At 44.6% G+C, this 16451-nt stretch overlaps 1 protein-coding gene across 1 annotated transcript in view; it reads left to right on the forward strand.

Annotated features, from left to right (window-relative positions):
• Positions 1-16451, forward strand: part of LOC106588930 (glutamate receptor ionotropic, NMDA 2B) — a 117853-nt gene that overhangs the window by 54017 nt on the left and 47385 nt on the right. The window contains exons 3-5 of the mRNA XM_045691125.2: positions 4705-4848; positions 8361-8631; positions 9020-9212. Coding sequence (XP_045547081.1) covers positions 4705-4848; positions 8361-8631; positions 9020-9212 — 608 coding nt within the window. The remainder of the gene's footprint in view (positions 1-4704; positions 4849-8360; positions 8632-9019; positions 9213-16451) is intronic.

Below are 16451 nucleotides of genomic sequence, written 5' to 3' on the forward strand. Positions count from 1 at the left end.
CTCTCACTGTCTGGGAGTTCTTAGGATTTTCCTGTTTTCTCAACTGAGACTCCTCTCTATCTCTCGCTCAGCTCCAACTGCCACCCCCCTCCCGCTCTCTCTCTCATCACCCCTCTCTCTCCTTCTCCTTCTCTCTCTCTCTCTCTCTCTCTCTCTCTCTCTCTCTCTCTCTCTCTCTCTCTCAATCCTCTCCCACCAGGGCTTGTTAAGCAGAGGGCTGATATGTCGCTCTCTCCCTGCAAATCTAATTGGAGACAGGCTTTCATTAGCATGACATGGAGATGAGTTGCCAAATCCTTTCAGACCCGCTTTAGACTGCTCTCTCTCTCTCTCTCTCTCTCTCTCTCTCTCTCTCTCTCTCTCACACACACACACACACACACACACACACACACACACACACACACACACACACACACACACACACACACACACACACACACACACACACACACACACACACACACACACACACACACACACACACACACACACATACACACACACACACACATACACACACACACTCACCACAGTACACATACAGTACACATTGACGCATCAGAGTAAGCAGCTAGCTCCGCCGACAAGGCCAGGCGAAGCCACCGTGACAATCTGATATAAATCAAGCTCACAACACTTCAGAGTCTTAATAGGTTAAAATAATAGTCGCCCTCAACACTGCTCCCCATCCCAGCACATCTTATAGAAACGGGTGACATACTGTAAAGAAGGAAGCGATGGAAGCACTTTTTTGTATACTAGACTCTGCATATATTTATAGATGCATTGCAGAGTGGTTGATGTGAGGTGTGGTTGAGGTGTTAGAGTCACTATGTTAAAGACGGGTTACTCACATATTAGGCTTCATCACAGTACAGTACGTTACAAATCCTCAGGGAGATGCAATAGGTTACAGTGTTGTATAAGTACTGCGGCTGGTTGCTGTCATCTTTATGCACAACGGGATAATGATGATAGTGATAGTGAGTCATTTAAGCTACTGTACTTGACTAGCCTCCTTTAGCTAATGTCTGCAACGTGCAGCTGTGTAGCAGCAGAAGTGGTGCCACTACAACACATAATATGTAAGTGTCGACTCGCGTGATTTTGCGCTAAACAATCAAACTCACATAGCACAATGCAGACAAAAGCATGTCAAAATTCAAACAATACTCTTCAGAGAGTTACAGTAATAGGTATTTTTCCATCTAGAAGAAAAATGTCCTTTCTCTGCTCTCTTTTATTCATTTATCCATTGAGCATCTCTCACATCACTCATAGGTTCCATCCAAAATAGCACCCTCTATCCTATTTTGTGCACCACTTATAACCAGGGCCCATACAAGTGTTGGGCATCACATCACAGTTAGTTGGGCTAGTGAACACTGATGTGAGTGGACAGGACATGCAACTTGGTCGCTGATCAGGAACGAGACAGTTTGGCTTTGCTGGCCCTGCAGGACACTGGTTGGCACCTCGCAGACATGAGCTAATTGAGCTTTAGGACTTGGTGTGAAGAAGATAAACACGAAGAGTAAAAAAAACACTGACAGACAGTAATTCCATTAGGAGAAAAAAAACCAGTGAATTGATGAGGATATTAAAGAGAACATTAGACTGATTAGCTGTTATTTTATGAATAATGGAATAGGTGTCTGCTGATCCAAGTGAATGACATTTGAGAAAGAGAGAGAGAAAAGAGAGAAAAAGAATGAAAAGAGAGAATCGAGTGATAGAGGAAAAGAGTGGGAAAAAGTCTTCAAATTAAATTATATCTGTATCCGCACAGTGATTAATAATGTAGGACAGAGAGAAAATAGAGAGAGAAGTGTATAAAGGTGTGAAGAGGAGAGATAGGGCTCAGGATAGATTGAGAAACGTGGAGGATCAAGAGGAGTCAATGGCTGCCGTGGATTTGCGGTTGATTGACAGGAAATGATGGGAAGGGACAAACACAGCATACATACAACAACACTCACCTTTAAAATTCATATGACCCTCAGAATATATGGAACGTAGTCAAAATAGCAATGGATTTCAATAGAAAGGTTAGAGTTTAAGGGTGCGCCTGTGATGCGTTTGTGTGCAAGCATATTATTTTAACACGGTTATTTCAAGTGAAGTGTATACTGACAGTCAACGTTTCAGGATGAATCCCCCAACCTCCCCTATTCTACTTCCACACTTCCGTCCCCCATTGACATGGAATGTGATTACCTCATCAAAGCAGAAGCTAGGTAACGGATCAAGCAATATCTGTCCCTGTGGGGGAGATGGGAGATGTAACAGGGGGGAAGTGGGCTTTGATGTGGAGTGGAGCGAGTAGACCTGAGCCAGGGAGAGCTCAGCACAGCCTGCTGCATGAGTAACATGGAGCCACGACCTATGGATACGCCCATACACACAGAGTCACATACAGAGCTGTCACATAGGCAGGCCATGCTTGCTTGCACACTGGAACATGCAGATATAGTATGGACGTCACACATATTCATTCACAAACTAACGGTATCACTCACTCACTCACTGTCTACACATACGGTGGGGTCCAACATTACACCCTTGATTAAGATTAGAAAAAATTACTATATAAAATAAATAATTAAAATACTGAGCTATATTGTATGCTAAAAAAAACATTATTTTATACTTATACAGTTGCTCAGAGAAAGAGACTTTGTTCAACAAGGAATAATTTTTTTGTCTCAAAAAGGTAGGGTTAAAAATGATTGACAACCCTGTTTTCAACACCTTCAAATAGCTCACCTTGCGAGGATAACGTAACTGAGCCTTTTTCTAAAATGTATTATGAGTTGGAGAACACATTGGGAGGGATCCATACAGAATCCTTCCAGATCCTTGATATCCTTCGTCTGTGTTTATGGGATTGTCCTCTTCAAATCAAACCACATGTTTTCAATTGGCTTCATGTCTGGAAACTGACATAACTATTGCAAAAAGTTGATTATGTGGCCAGGTAACCATTTTATTTGTGGATTTTTATGTATGCTTGGGGTTATTGTCTTCCTGGAAGAGGAATGGTCTAAGATCCCTTCCAATGTGTTCTCCAACTCATAAAACATTTTGGAAAAAGGCTTAGTGCCATTATCTTTGTAAGGTGAGGTATTGAAAACAGTGGTGTCAGTGATATTGACCCCTGCCTTTTGAGAGAAAAAACGGCATCTATTTCCCTGAGCAATTGTATTAGTATAAAATAATATAATTTTCCATTTGTTTAGCATACAGTATAGCTCAGTATTTCAATTGTTTATTTTATACAGTAATATTTTCTTATCTTTGTGTCAATCATTTCAAACCCCACTGTACATATGAGCAGATTCACGCACGCAAGCACGCACACGCACGCACGCACGCACACACACACACACACACACACACACACACACACACACACACACACACACACACACACACACACACACACACAGGCATGTTTGTTTTACTATCCTTGTGGGGACCAAACAATTGATTCCCATTCAAAATCCTATTTTCCCTAACCCCAAACCCCTAAACCTAACCTTAAACCCTAACCACTAAACCTAATTCTAACCCTAATCCTAATTGTAACCCTAACCGTAAACCTAACCCCTAAACCTAAAATAGCCTTTTTCTTTGTGGTGACCGGTGAGATGTCCCCACTTGTCAGAATTTTCTTTGTTTTACTATCCTTGTGAGGACATACACACACGCACACTCACAATATCGCTCACACTCACTCACTAATAATCGTACACACACTCCCCCACTGACAAACTCATGAACACAAATAGACCCCTGACGTTCAGCTGATGCTGGGCGTGAGTCTTCATACAGTTCCTCTGATGTCCCATCCAGTCCCTTAGTTCCATAAATAATGCATCTCAACCATCATGTCCTCATGGGTGACTGATGTGGTGGCTAATTTATGCATTACCAAATGAGGAGAGTTACAAACTTTACACACCAGAGTTATACTTAAACTACATCTTTAATAATAAGAGCTTTGCAATAGCACTTGACTTTCAATGATGCGCCATTGAAAGTGACAACACAAAAGTACAAAGATCTTTTATAGCCAAGATACACCCATCTCAACTTACATGACGAACAACAGATACATAGAATGGTCACAAGGTTAAGATTTGTATGAAAGATATCTATAAAACATAGCAGACAGCAACTGCTGTGTCAACAGTTTTCATTGTATAGACCAGCGTCTGGTCCTCCTACTCCAAACTAGAACCGTCTCTCCCTGGTACGGTATAGAACAGAACCATTAGCTCATGTTCTCTGGAATGCTCTTTAGGCGTTATTATCAGAAGACATCGTAAATCTCCTCTGTCAGTGCTATCTCATAGAGGCCCATCCTCAGTAGAACACACACACAATAGTTAACAGAATACTCTATTCTGTCGAATAAAACAACCATTATAATACAATACAAGCATTATAACATAATCTTGCAATTTTCCACGACACTGAACAACATCGCCCTAGCCCCGTGGACCTCCCTTGAGTCTCCAGATGTTGTTTGTGTGTGTGGCTGCTCATGTACTGTATGTGTACTATCCTCCTTTACATATTATTTCCATTTGACCATTGACCTGACGTCCCGTTCTTCTGTCTTCCCTCTCTCTTTTCTCTCTTCTCTCTCTTCCTTCTCTGTCTTCTCTCTCTTCTCTGTCTTCCCCGTCTTTGCAGGACGACCACTCCATGTTCTTCCAGTTTGGCCCGTCCATAGAGCAGCAGGCCTCCATCATGCTGAAGATCATGGAGGAATACGACTGGTACATCTTCTCCATCGTCACCACCTACTACCCCGGATACCAGGACTTTGTCAACAAAGTGAGGCAGACCAGACCTGGGGTCAAATACTATTGGAAATCAGTTCAAATACACTATTTATACAAAAGTATGTGGACACCCCTTCAAATAGTGGATTCGGCTATTTCAGCCACACCCATTGCTGACAGGTGTATAAAATCGATCACACAGCCTTCCAATCTCCATAGACAAACATTGGCAGTAGAATGGCTTTACTGAAGAGCTCAGTGACTTTTAACATGGCACCGTCATAGGATGCCACCTTTCCAACAAGTCAGTTCATCAAATTTCTGCCCTGCTAGTGCTGTTATTGTGATGTGGAAATGTCTAGGAGCGACAACGGCTCAGCTGCGAAGTGGTAGGCCACACAAGCTCACAGAATGGGACCGGCGAGAGCTGAAGCGAGTAGCGCGTAAAAATCATCTGTCCTCCGCAACACTCACTACTGAGTTCCAAACTGCCTCTGGAAGCAAAGTCAGCACAAGAAGTGTTTGTCGGGAGCTTCATGAAATTAGTTTCCATGGCCGAGCAGCCGCACACAAGCCTAAGATCACCATGTGCAACGCCAAGCATCGGCTGGAGTGGTGTAAAGCTCGCCGCAATTGGACTCTGGAGCATTGGAAATGTGTTCTCTGCAATGATGAATCACGCTTCACCATCTGGCAGTCCGACGGATGAATCTGGATTTGGCAGATGCCAGGAGAACGCTACCTGCCCAAATGCGTAATGCCAACTGTAAAGTTTGTTGGAGGAGGAATAATGTTCTGGGGCTGTTTTTCATGTTTCGGGCTCCTTAGTTCCAGTGAAGAGAAATCTTAACGCTACAGCATGCAATGACAGTCTAGACGATTCTGTGCTTCCAAATTTGTGGCAACAGTTTGGGGACGGCGCTTTCCAGTTTCAGCACGACAATGCCCTGTGCACAAAGCGAGATCCATACAGAAATGGCTTTTTGAGATCAGTGTGGAAGAACTTCACTGGCCTGCACAGAGCCCTGACCTCAACCCCACCAAAAACCTTTGGAATGAATTGGAACACCGACTGTGAGCAAGGCTTAATCGCCCAACATCAGTGCCCGACCTCATTAATGCTCTTGTGGCAGAATGGAAGCAAGTGCCCGCAGCAATGTTCCAATATCTAGTGGAAAGCCTTCCCAGAAGAGTGGAGGCTGTTATAGCAGCAAAGGGGGGACCAACTCCATATTAATGCCCATGATTTTGGAATGAGATGTTCGACGAGCGGATGTCCACATACTTTTGGTCATGTAGTGTACTTTGGCTGTGCTTGATTGAACTCGCCTGTTGCAATGAACTAAAAGAAAAGTAGCATGTTCAAACCTTGCACATCTGGCACTCCAAGCAAAGTATTTTAAAAATGGCATCCATTTTCTCCTGTTTCTATATCTTATTCATCATTGTTCCTGTGAAACCCCTATGAGAGATGCCCCATACCAAACCTGTTGTTGTTATGAAACCCCTATGAGAGATGCCCCACACCAAACCTGTTGTTCCCATGGAACCCATATGAGAGATACCGCACACCAATCAATCAATCAAATGTATTTATAAAGCCAATCTTACATCAGCTGATGTCACAAAGTGCTGTTCAGAAACCCAGCCTAAAACCCCAAACAGCAAGCAATGCAGGTGTAGAAGCACAATGGCTAGGAAAAACTCCCTAGAAAGGCCAGAACCTAGGAAGAAACCTAGAGAGGAACCAGGCTATGAGGGGTGGCCAGTCCTCTTCTGGCTGTGCCGGGTGGAGATTATAACAGAACATGGCCAAAATGTTCAAATGTTCATAGATGACCAGCAGGGTCAAATAATAATAATCATAGTGGTTGTCGAGGGTGCAAGAGGTCAGCACCTCAGGAGTAAATGTCAGTTGGCTTTTCATAGCCGATCATTCAGAGTATCTCTACTGCTCCTGCTGTCTCTAGAGAGTTGAAAACAGCAGGTCTGGGACAGGTAGCACATCCGGTGAACAGGTCAGGGTTCTATAGCTGCAGGCAGAACAGATGAAACTGGAGCAACAGCACGGCCAGGTGGACTGAGGACAGCAAGGAGTCATCAGGCCAGGTAGTCCTGAGACATGGTCCTAGGGCTCATGTCCTCCGGGGGGGGAGAGAGAGAAAGAAAGAAAGAAAGAGAGAGAGAGAGAAAGAAAGAAAGAGAGAAAAAGAGAGAAAGAAAGAGAGAATTAGAGAGAGCATACTTCAATTCACACAGGACACCGGATAAGACAGGAGAAATACTCCAGATATAACAGACTGACCCTAGCCCCCCGACACATAAACTACTGCAGCATAAATACTGGAGACTGAGACAGGAGGGGTCGGGAGACACTGTGGCCCCGTCCGACGATACCCCCGGACAGGGCCAAACAGGCAGGATATAACCCCACCCACTTTGCCAAAGCACAGCCCCCACACCACTAGAGGGATCTCTTCAACCACCAACTTACCATCCTGAGACAAGGCCGAGTATAGCCAACAAAGATCTCCGCCACGGCACACCCCAAGGTGGAGCGCCAACCCGGACAGGAAGATCACGTCAGTGACTCAACCCACTCAAGTGACGCACTCCTCCCAGGGATGGCATGGAAGAGCACCAGTAAGCCAGTGACTCAGCCCCTGTAATAGTGTTCGATGCAGAGAATCCCAGTGGAGAGAGGGGAACCGGTCAGGCAGAGACAGCAAGGGCAGTTCGTTGCTCCAGTGCCTTTCCGTTCACCTTCACACTCCTGGGCCAGACTACACTCAATCATAGGACCTACTGAAGAGATGAGTCTTCAATAAAGACTTAAAGGTTGAGATCGAGTCTGCGTCTCTCACACGGGTAGGCAGACCATTCCATAAAAATGGAGCTCTATAGGAGAAAGCCCTACCTCCAGCTGTTTGCTTAGAAATTCTAGGGACAATAAGGAGGCCTGCGTCTTGTGACCGTAGCGTACGTGTAGGTATGTACGGCAGGACCAAATTGGAAAGTTAGGTTGGAGCAAGCCCATGTAATGCTTTGTAGGTTAGCAGTAAAACCTTGAAATCAGCCCTTGCTTTAACAGGAAGCCAGTGTAGAGAGGCTAGCACTGGAGTAAACCTGTTGTTCCTATGAAACCCTATGAGAAATGCCCCATACCAAACCTGTTGTTCCTATGAAACCCCTATGAGAGATGCCCCACACCAAACCTGTTGTCCTTTCCCTTTGTCTTGAAAGCATTCTTTAGAAAACAGCCATTACCTAAAGCTCAAGTACAACTACTAGTCTTACACCTGCACAGCTAAACCCAAGAGAGGAGCCAGAAAGACTGCCAGACAGACAGTAAACTGTTTACTTTTCAAGTGGTGTTTCTTGTGTGGATATTGGAACAGAACGTCAATACTTTTCTTTCCTCGTCTTCCTTCTCCTCCTCCCTCCCTCTCTCCTCTTCTTTTCCTCATCCTCCCTCACTCTTCTACCTCCTCCTCCCCTCTCTCTTCTTCCTTCTCCTTCCTCTCTCCTCTCCCCCCACCCCCCTTTCCCTCTCCCCCACCATAGATCCGGAGCACCATAGAGAACAGTTTTGTGGGCTGGGAGCTAGAAGAAGTCCTCCTGTTGGACATGTCTGTGGATGACGGAGATGCTAAGATCCAGAACCAGATGAAGAAGCTGCAGAGCCCTGTCTACCTGCTTTACTGCACCAAGGAGGAGGCCTACACCATCTTTGAGGTGGCAAACTCTGTGGGACTGACGGGATACGGGTACACCTGGATCGTACCGTCGCTAGTGGCCGGCGACGCCGATAATGTCCCCGCCGTGTTTCCCACAGGTAGTTACTGGATGGGGTTAGAATGGGGGTCAGGAGAAGGGTAAAAAGTTAAGGTGCATACTGATCCAGGTGCAGTTTATTCTCCCCAGCTTTTAAACCTTATTAAACGGAAAATACAAAACTGATCTTAGATCAGCGTCTCTGGGAAACTTCATCCTACTCTGGGTGAGCTCAGCTGTAAAGGGAGTTGGATTTTGGGATTTCAAACAAGTTTCTAATTCATGTGGCACCTCTGTTATTTGAGATGGCTCTTTTAACCTCTGTCTCCACCTCCCACCTTTTCACCCCTCTTCCTTCCACATCTTCCCCTACCCCCCATTTTCTTCTCTTTTTCCCTTTCTATTTTTCCCCTCTCTCTCTCTCTCTCTCTCCCCTCTCTTTCTCTCAGGGCTAATTTCGGTGTCGTATGATGAATGGGACTACAGTTTGGAGGCTCGGGTGCGGGATGCAGTGGCTGTCATCGCCATGGCGACGTCCACCATGATGCTGGACCGGGGGCAACACACACTGCTCAAGTCAGGCTGCAACGAGACCCCTAACAAGAAGGGCTCCAAACAAGGCAACTCTAATGAAGTGCTCAAGTGAGTGCCCTAGATATGGGGGTACAGAGGCGTAGAAACATAGAGTATAGTAGGGTAGAGACTATAAGGGCGCTGCTGACCTGCAAAATGACTAACCATCATCTAAAACTGACACTTACATTACCTTAACCAAACCCTTAACCCTGACCCTAACTCTAACCAAATTTTAGCCAATTCTGAAAGGAAATATCGGTTTGCAGGTTAGGAGTGTCCGTATAGCCTTTTCCTTATAGTACACAAACACCTAGACACACATACAATACCCATGCACATACACAAACTCACACACATACACAAACTCACACACATACACACGCACAGACTTTTGAGGAACATTGTCCTCTTTTTAGTCATCCCAGCAGAACCTGAAGAGAGGTGGATATGTACAGCCTTTTACAACAGTCTTATCTTACCATGAACCACAATAATCATGAAAGAAAACATATTTTTCTTTCTTCATTTACTTGTTTTGTTATCTGACGCATTACAGTACAGAACATTACAGTACACTCAGTACATGAATAATTAATCTCCATTTAACTTCATAGGGCTTTGCTTTTAGTGCCTGCATTGTTCATAGATTCTGTGACTAATTGAATGCTTGGGGACAAACGGATTAAATTAAAAGAGGTCCAAAGAACAGTAGGAGGTTATGAGGTGTGTGTGTGTGTGTGTGTGTTTTGTGTGTGTGTGTGTTTGTGTTTTGTGTGTGTGTGTTTTGTGTGAGTGTGTGTTAGACTCCCTTCCTCTAGCACTGTTGTTGGGGTACTGACTGATGATGCTGTTAGCTCCAGAGTTACATTTACAGTCTAATAAGGGTTGGGGTACTGACTGATGATGCTATTATCTCCAGAGTTACATTTACAGTCTAATAAGGGTTGGGGTACTGATTGAGTTACATTTACAATCTAATAAGGGTTGGGGGTACTGACTGATGATGCTGTTATCTCCAGAGTTACATTTACAGTCTACTAAGGGTTGGGGTACTGATTGAGTTACATTTACAATCTAATAATGGGTTGGGGTACTGACTGATGATGCTGTTTATCTCCAGAGTTACATTTACAGTCTAATAAGGGTTGGGGTACTGACTGATGATGCTGTTATCTCAATATATACTCGTACAAAAGCCGTTCCTCTCTCAATCCTCCACTTTCCTTTTCTAAAAAAGAAACAGAATTGTATTTTTTGTGGTTGGTTTGGATTGGAGGGGGGGTGTGTGTGTGTGTGTGTGTGTGTGTGTGCGTGCGTGCGTGTGTGTGTGTGTGCGTGCGTGTGTGCGTGTGCACGTGCGAGTGTGCGTGTGTGAGATATGCAACCTGGGTGAGAGTATAACATTTTTGGGATGTTTATTTGTTTTATTATCAGATGCAGTTATGCGTATACGTCCCTCATCGCAACTTCCAAACAACAGGAATAAAATAACACAAACACAAACCCATGAATATTTCAATCCCCAACGGAGTTCCTTCTCTGTCACTGAGACCCAGAGTTGGTAGTTAGGGCCTGGCATTCAATCATCCTCCTGGAGTACACCTGGGACCCTTGTCAAAACACACAGGGCTGAGCGGAGGTACAGAATGAGAGGTGATGGTGACCCTAATGGCTTGGATGCCCCTACCCTCCTCCCACCCCCCTCCTGGATTCCCCTTCCTCCCCCTTTCACCCCTCACCTCCTCCCCTAACTCCTGGATGCCTACCCCCCACCACCCCCTCGACTCCCCCAACCCCCCAGTAACAGACATTATGCCCTGTAGGCCCTATGTGCGTGACTCGTGAACGTGGTGGATCCATGCCACCGGAGGATAGATAGTGTAATGCTAGATTTGCATGCCATGCTGTCAGACAGTGATGGTCTACATCAGGGGGGGGGGGGGGGGGGGGGGGGGGCTCAGTGACTCACACTCTCTGTTTGGGGAGGAAGTGTGGTGGTGTGTCTGTGTGTGCATGTGAGCGCGTGCGTGCCTGTGTATCACATTCTCTGCTTGTTTTGGGGAGCAGGTTGACCTCATGGGGATATAGCCTCTGACTGGAGGGTTCTCTCGTGTTTCTCCCTCCCTGCCACTGAGGAGAGGACAGAACATGAGGTCTGGTGTAATGAGAAAATGTGCTGGAAGTGGTTTGGGATGATGAGCCGCTATGGGGCTTATTGGTGTGTATGGCTAGGGAGGCAGAGAGAGGGGAGAGGTGTGGGATGAGAAGAAGTGTGTATGTGTGTAAGTGTGTGCGTGCGTGGGTGGGGGAGGAAGTGTGTAATTTTCTCTTATACATACAGTACCAGTCAAAAGTTTGGATGCACTTACTCATTCAAGGGTTCTTCTTTATTTTTACTATTTTCTACATTGTAGAATAACTGCGAAAACATCAAAACTATGAAATAACACATATCGAATCATGTAGTAACCAAAAAATTGTTAAAGAAATCAAAATATATTAAATTTTTTAGATTGTTCAAAGTTGCCACCCTTTGCCTTGATGACAACTTTGCACACTCTTGGCATCTCTCAACCAGCTTCATCTGGAATGCTTTTACAACAGTCTTGAAGGAGTTCCCACGTATGCTGAGCACTTGTTGGCTGCTTTTCCTTCACTCTGTGCTCCAACTCATCCCAAACCATCTCAATTGGGTTGAGGTCGGGTGATTGTGGAGGCCAGGTCATCTGATGCAGCACTCCATCACTCTTCTTCTTGGTCAAATAGCCCTTACACAGCCTTGAGGTGTATTTTGGGTCATTGTCCTGTTGAAAACAAATGATAGTCCCACTAAGTGCAAACCAAATGGGATGGCATATCGCTGTGGTAGCCATGCTGGTTAAGAGTGCCTTGAATTCTAAATAAATCACAGACAGTGTCACCAGCAAAGCACCACCATCACACCTCCTCCATGCTTCACGGTGGGAACCACACATGCGGAGATCATCCGTTCACCTACTCTGCGTCTCACAAAGACACAGCCGTTGGAACCAAAAATCTCAAATTTGGACTCATCAGTCCTAAGGACAGATTTCCACAGGTCTAATGTCCATTGCTCGTGTTTTTGGCCCAAGCAAGTCTCTTCTTATTGTTGGTGTCCTTTAGTAGTGGTTTATTTGCAGAAATTCGATCATAAAGGCCTGATTCACACCGACTTATCTGAACAGTTGATGTTGAGATATGTCTGTTACTTAAACTCTGTGAAGCATTTATTTGGGCTGCAATTTCTGAGACTGGTAACTGTAATGAACGTATCCTCTGCAGCAGAGGTAACTCTGCGTCTTCCTTTCCTGTGGCAGTCTTCATGAGAGCCAGTTTCATCCTAGCGCTTGATGGTTTTTGCGACTGCACTTGAAGAAACTTTCAAAGTTCTTGAAGTTTTCCACATTGACTGACAATCATGTCTTAAAGCAATGATGGACTGTCGTTTCTCTTTGCTTATTTGAGCTGTTCTTGCCATAATATGGACTTGGTCTTTTACTGTATAGGGCTATCTTCTGTGTACCACCCCTACCTTGTCACAGCATAACTGATTGGCTCAAACATAAACCTGGCCCGTTTCCTGTTGCTCGGGGCAACATATCTTCCCAGAATTCTCAACGTGTGTGTGGATCTACTTTCCAGGGGGGGTCCTATCTCTACAAAGTGGAGACTGCACCCCTCGGTGGTTCCCCAGATATGGGACCGGATCAGCATGGCCAATGTAGATCTTAAACATCGCAAGAAAATGCACATTGTTGTCTGTTCTTCTCAATGAGGGATCTTGGCCCCCCGTTGGGAACGGATGCTTTGGCGTATCAGTGGCCTCGTACCCTGCGCTATGCATTTCCTCCGATGCATCTGATTCAAGCCACCGTGGGGAGGGTCTTTCAGGAGGGTCTGTTGTTGATTGTTGTGTCTCCCCGTTGGCCCAGACAACCCTGGTTCCCGGTGATCATCCGCCTGTTGGGCTGGGAACCGTGGAGGGTTCCGTGTCTTCGGGATCTATTGACCCAGGCGCATGGGAGAGTTTGGCACCCACGACCACATATATGGGATCAGTGGGTTTGGCCCCTGAAAGGTTGAATTTGACGGCTAGGGGTTTACCCTTGAAAGTGATTACGACTGTACAGTTGGCGAGTCACACACTCTACGAGAGGGTTGTATACATATAAGTGGGGTGCATTTGAGTGTTGGTGTCTGGTTAAAGGAGTTTCTCCTTTTCAAAGCTCTTTGGTGGACATTTTGATGTTCTTGCAATAACTTTTTGAGCAGGGCCTTTTTCACATTGGAGGCATATATGGCAGCTATCTCGGAGTGTCATGTAGGGATTGACAGCTCTACCCAGTGGTCTTATCCTCTGGGGTGCGGTACCTGAAAGACGTGTGTCGGCTCAGACCAGTGTCTGAGCCTATGGCACCAATCTAGGACCTGGCTTTGGTCCTGGACACTCTGTGTGAGCCTCTGTTTGAACCACTGGAGTCTGTGGACCTGCTATGTAGTGTGCATTTGCGCTTTACCAAGTCACAACAGGGGTTCTGCTGTTTTGAAAATGTGGTTGCTTGTACGAGTTCTGATATTCCAGGCTTACAAGGTAAGTATTGTTCTTAGAACTGTGAGGTTTATGGATTGCAGTGGCAGCATGGCAGTGCGCATCGTCAAGTTGCAGCAGGTTCTGGTTCCCTATATGCTTCACGGAGTCGTGGCTGAACGACAACAATATCAACATACACCTGGCTGGTTATATGATGTACCGGTAGAATAGAACAGCAGCGTCTGGTAAGACAAGGGGTGGCGGTCTAAGTATTTTTGTAAACAACAGCTGGTGCATGATATCTAAGGAAGTCTCAAGCCATTGCTCGCCTGAGGTAGAGTTTCTCATGATAAGCTGTAGACCACATTACCTATATTCTTTGTAGCTATTTACATACCACCACAGTCAGAGGCTGGCACCAAGATAGCATTGAATGAGCTGTATTCCGCCGTAAGCAAACAAGAAAATGCTCACCCAGAGGCGGTGCTCCTAGTAGCCGTGGACTTTAATCAGGGGCGAAAATCTGATATCAACTTTGGAGGTGTCAGGGATTTCTTCGTCGGAGGATGATATGGCGAAATCATCATCGGAAAATGAGGACCAATATGCAGCAGAGTTGAAATGGTTCATTTTGAACTTTTAATAAATTCCAAAACGAACATACAAAATAACAAAAACGAACGCACGATACACTGACAGTCCTGTTAGGTTTACACACACTAAACACGGAACACGGAACAATCTCCCACAAATACACAGACAAACACACCCAACTAATATAGGACTTCCAATCAAAGGCAACACCACACAGCTGCCTTCAATTGGAAGTCCACCCCAATTAACTCAACATAGAAACAGATCAACCAGACTACACATAGAAATACATCAACATAGACCATAACTCAAAACCCGGAAATAATAAATCAAACGCCCTCCTAACTAACACACCACCCTGAACCACATAAAACAAATACCCTCTGCCAGGTCCTGACCAAACTAAAATGACAATTAACCCTTATACTGGCCAGGACGTGACAGGAGGGGACAATTACGTAACATTTTCTCAAGAGCAATTCCTGAGGGGGACACCAAAAGTAGTGCTGTAACACATAGCCTACATTGTAATATGGTAAATGTATATTGAGGAACCAAAGAAATAAGGTGTTTGCCGTACTCCTAACTACCGGTACCCAAAACTACACAACTAATCACAACAGCAATACCATTGTCTTTAACAAATCATAGTTCAGTCACCAGTTTAAGTTGAGAGTGGGGGTATCCATGGCATTTTCCAATTATGTTCCTATTTTACAAGTAAAAAAAATTGAGAACCTTTCATAATGTTGCCAAACAAAGACTCAGCAAACTTACCTGAGACTCCCTGTCTCTGCCAGTCTGTCCCTGCATATCTGTCCCCAACTCTGCTCTCTGTGTGCCATCTGTTGCCTGCTCTGCCTAATGACATCATTGTGAAACATTTCCATTAGAATTTCATTTCTTTCTTATGAACATTTTATCAACTAGTCTTTGAGATATTAGGCTACTAGGGTTCTTTGCGTTTTGGTGTACTGAAAAATACTCTGATGTCCGTCTTTTATTTTTCTGCAATTTTTCTACCTGGCTGGCTGGCTACACACACACACACACACACAGTAGGAGATGGGCTTCTATCATCTTATCTTTCATCATTCTATTTGGGCTTCGATCTAAAAGGTAGCTAGCAAATGTAAAACGGATTAAAATGACAAGAGTTGACAGCTGTATGAGTTCACCATTTACACAACATATGCTGCAACCTTTTGTAATTTTAATAGTTTGTTTCATATTGGCTGGCTTCCAACAATAGCTGAATTTGCAAAGCTAGCGAGCACCAATTCCGTTTCAGTGGTGTTTGCTATAATCTTTGCTACCCGGGTTAAATAAAGGTGAAATAAAATAAATAAATAAAAGTTCCCTTGCGACAATTTAGCTTTTGCAACGAGACCATTAAATATATTTAAGACAATGGTAGAAGAGAGTGTAGTTCTGTTCAGTTTGGACTCCAGTTTATCACTAACCTTATCACAGGGACTTTGAAGCACTAACTTACATCATCTGCATACTGATCTTGGAACAAATTGACGATAGCAAAGATTCCATCTTTGACGAGGCCACATATATGGAATAGGTACTAGCTAGCTTAATAGTTAATATTTGCGCGCTAGCTCTGCATATTCAGCTAGTGTGTGTGCGCGATTGACTGGATTAACCTCACGTCAGTTACGTTCATTGAGTGCCTTTCAGACAGTGGATACGACCCCTCTGTTACCTTGCCAACTAAGGAACTGGCAGTGGATCAAACCATTGTGAGGCAAAGGGTGGGGGGGTCGCAATCTTTTGAAACTTAAAAACGTGCTATTAAGTGTCTATAATCAGCACAATTGCTTTCATTGCGTATTATTAATATTATTTAAATTACATAGTTATGTTTCAGTGATATATTGGGGGGGACAAATCATATTTTTCCCAGGATGGGGGGGTCGTGTCCCCCCCGTCCCCCCCGGGATTTCTGCCCCTGACTTTAATGCAGGGAAACTTAAATCAGTTTTACCTAATTTCTATCAACATGTTAAATGTGCAACCAGAGGGAAAATAACTCTGGACTACCTATACTCCACACACAGAGATGTATACAAAGCTCTCCCTCACCCTCCATTCGGCAAATCTGACCATAATTCTATCCTCCTGATTCCTGCTTACAAGCAAAAATTAAA

The sequence above is a fragment of the Salmo salar genome, chromosome 12, assembly GCF_965601325.2.
Source record: "Salmo salar chromosome 12, fSalSal1, whole genome shotgun sequence".
Taxonomy (NCBI): Eukaryota; Metazoa; Chordata; class Actinopteri; order Salmoniformes; family Salmonidae; genus Salmo; species Salmo salar.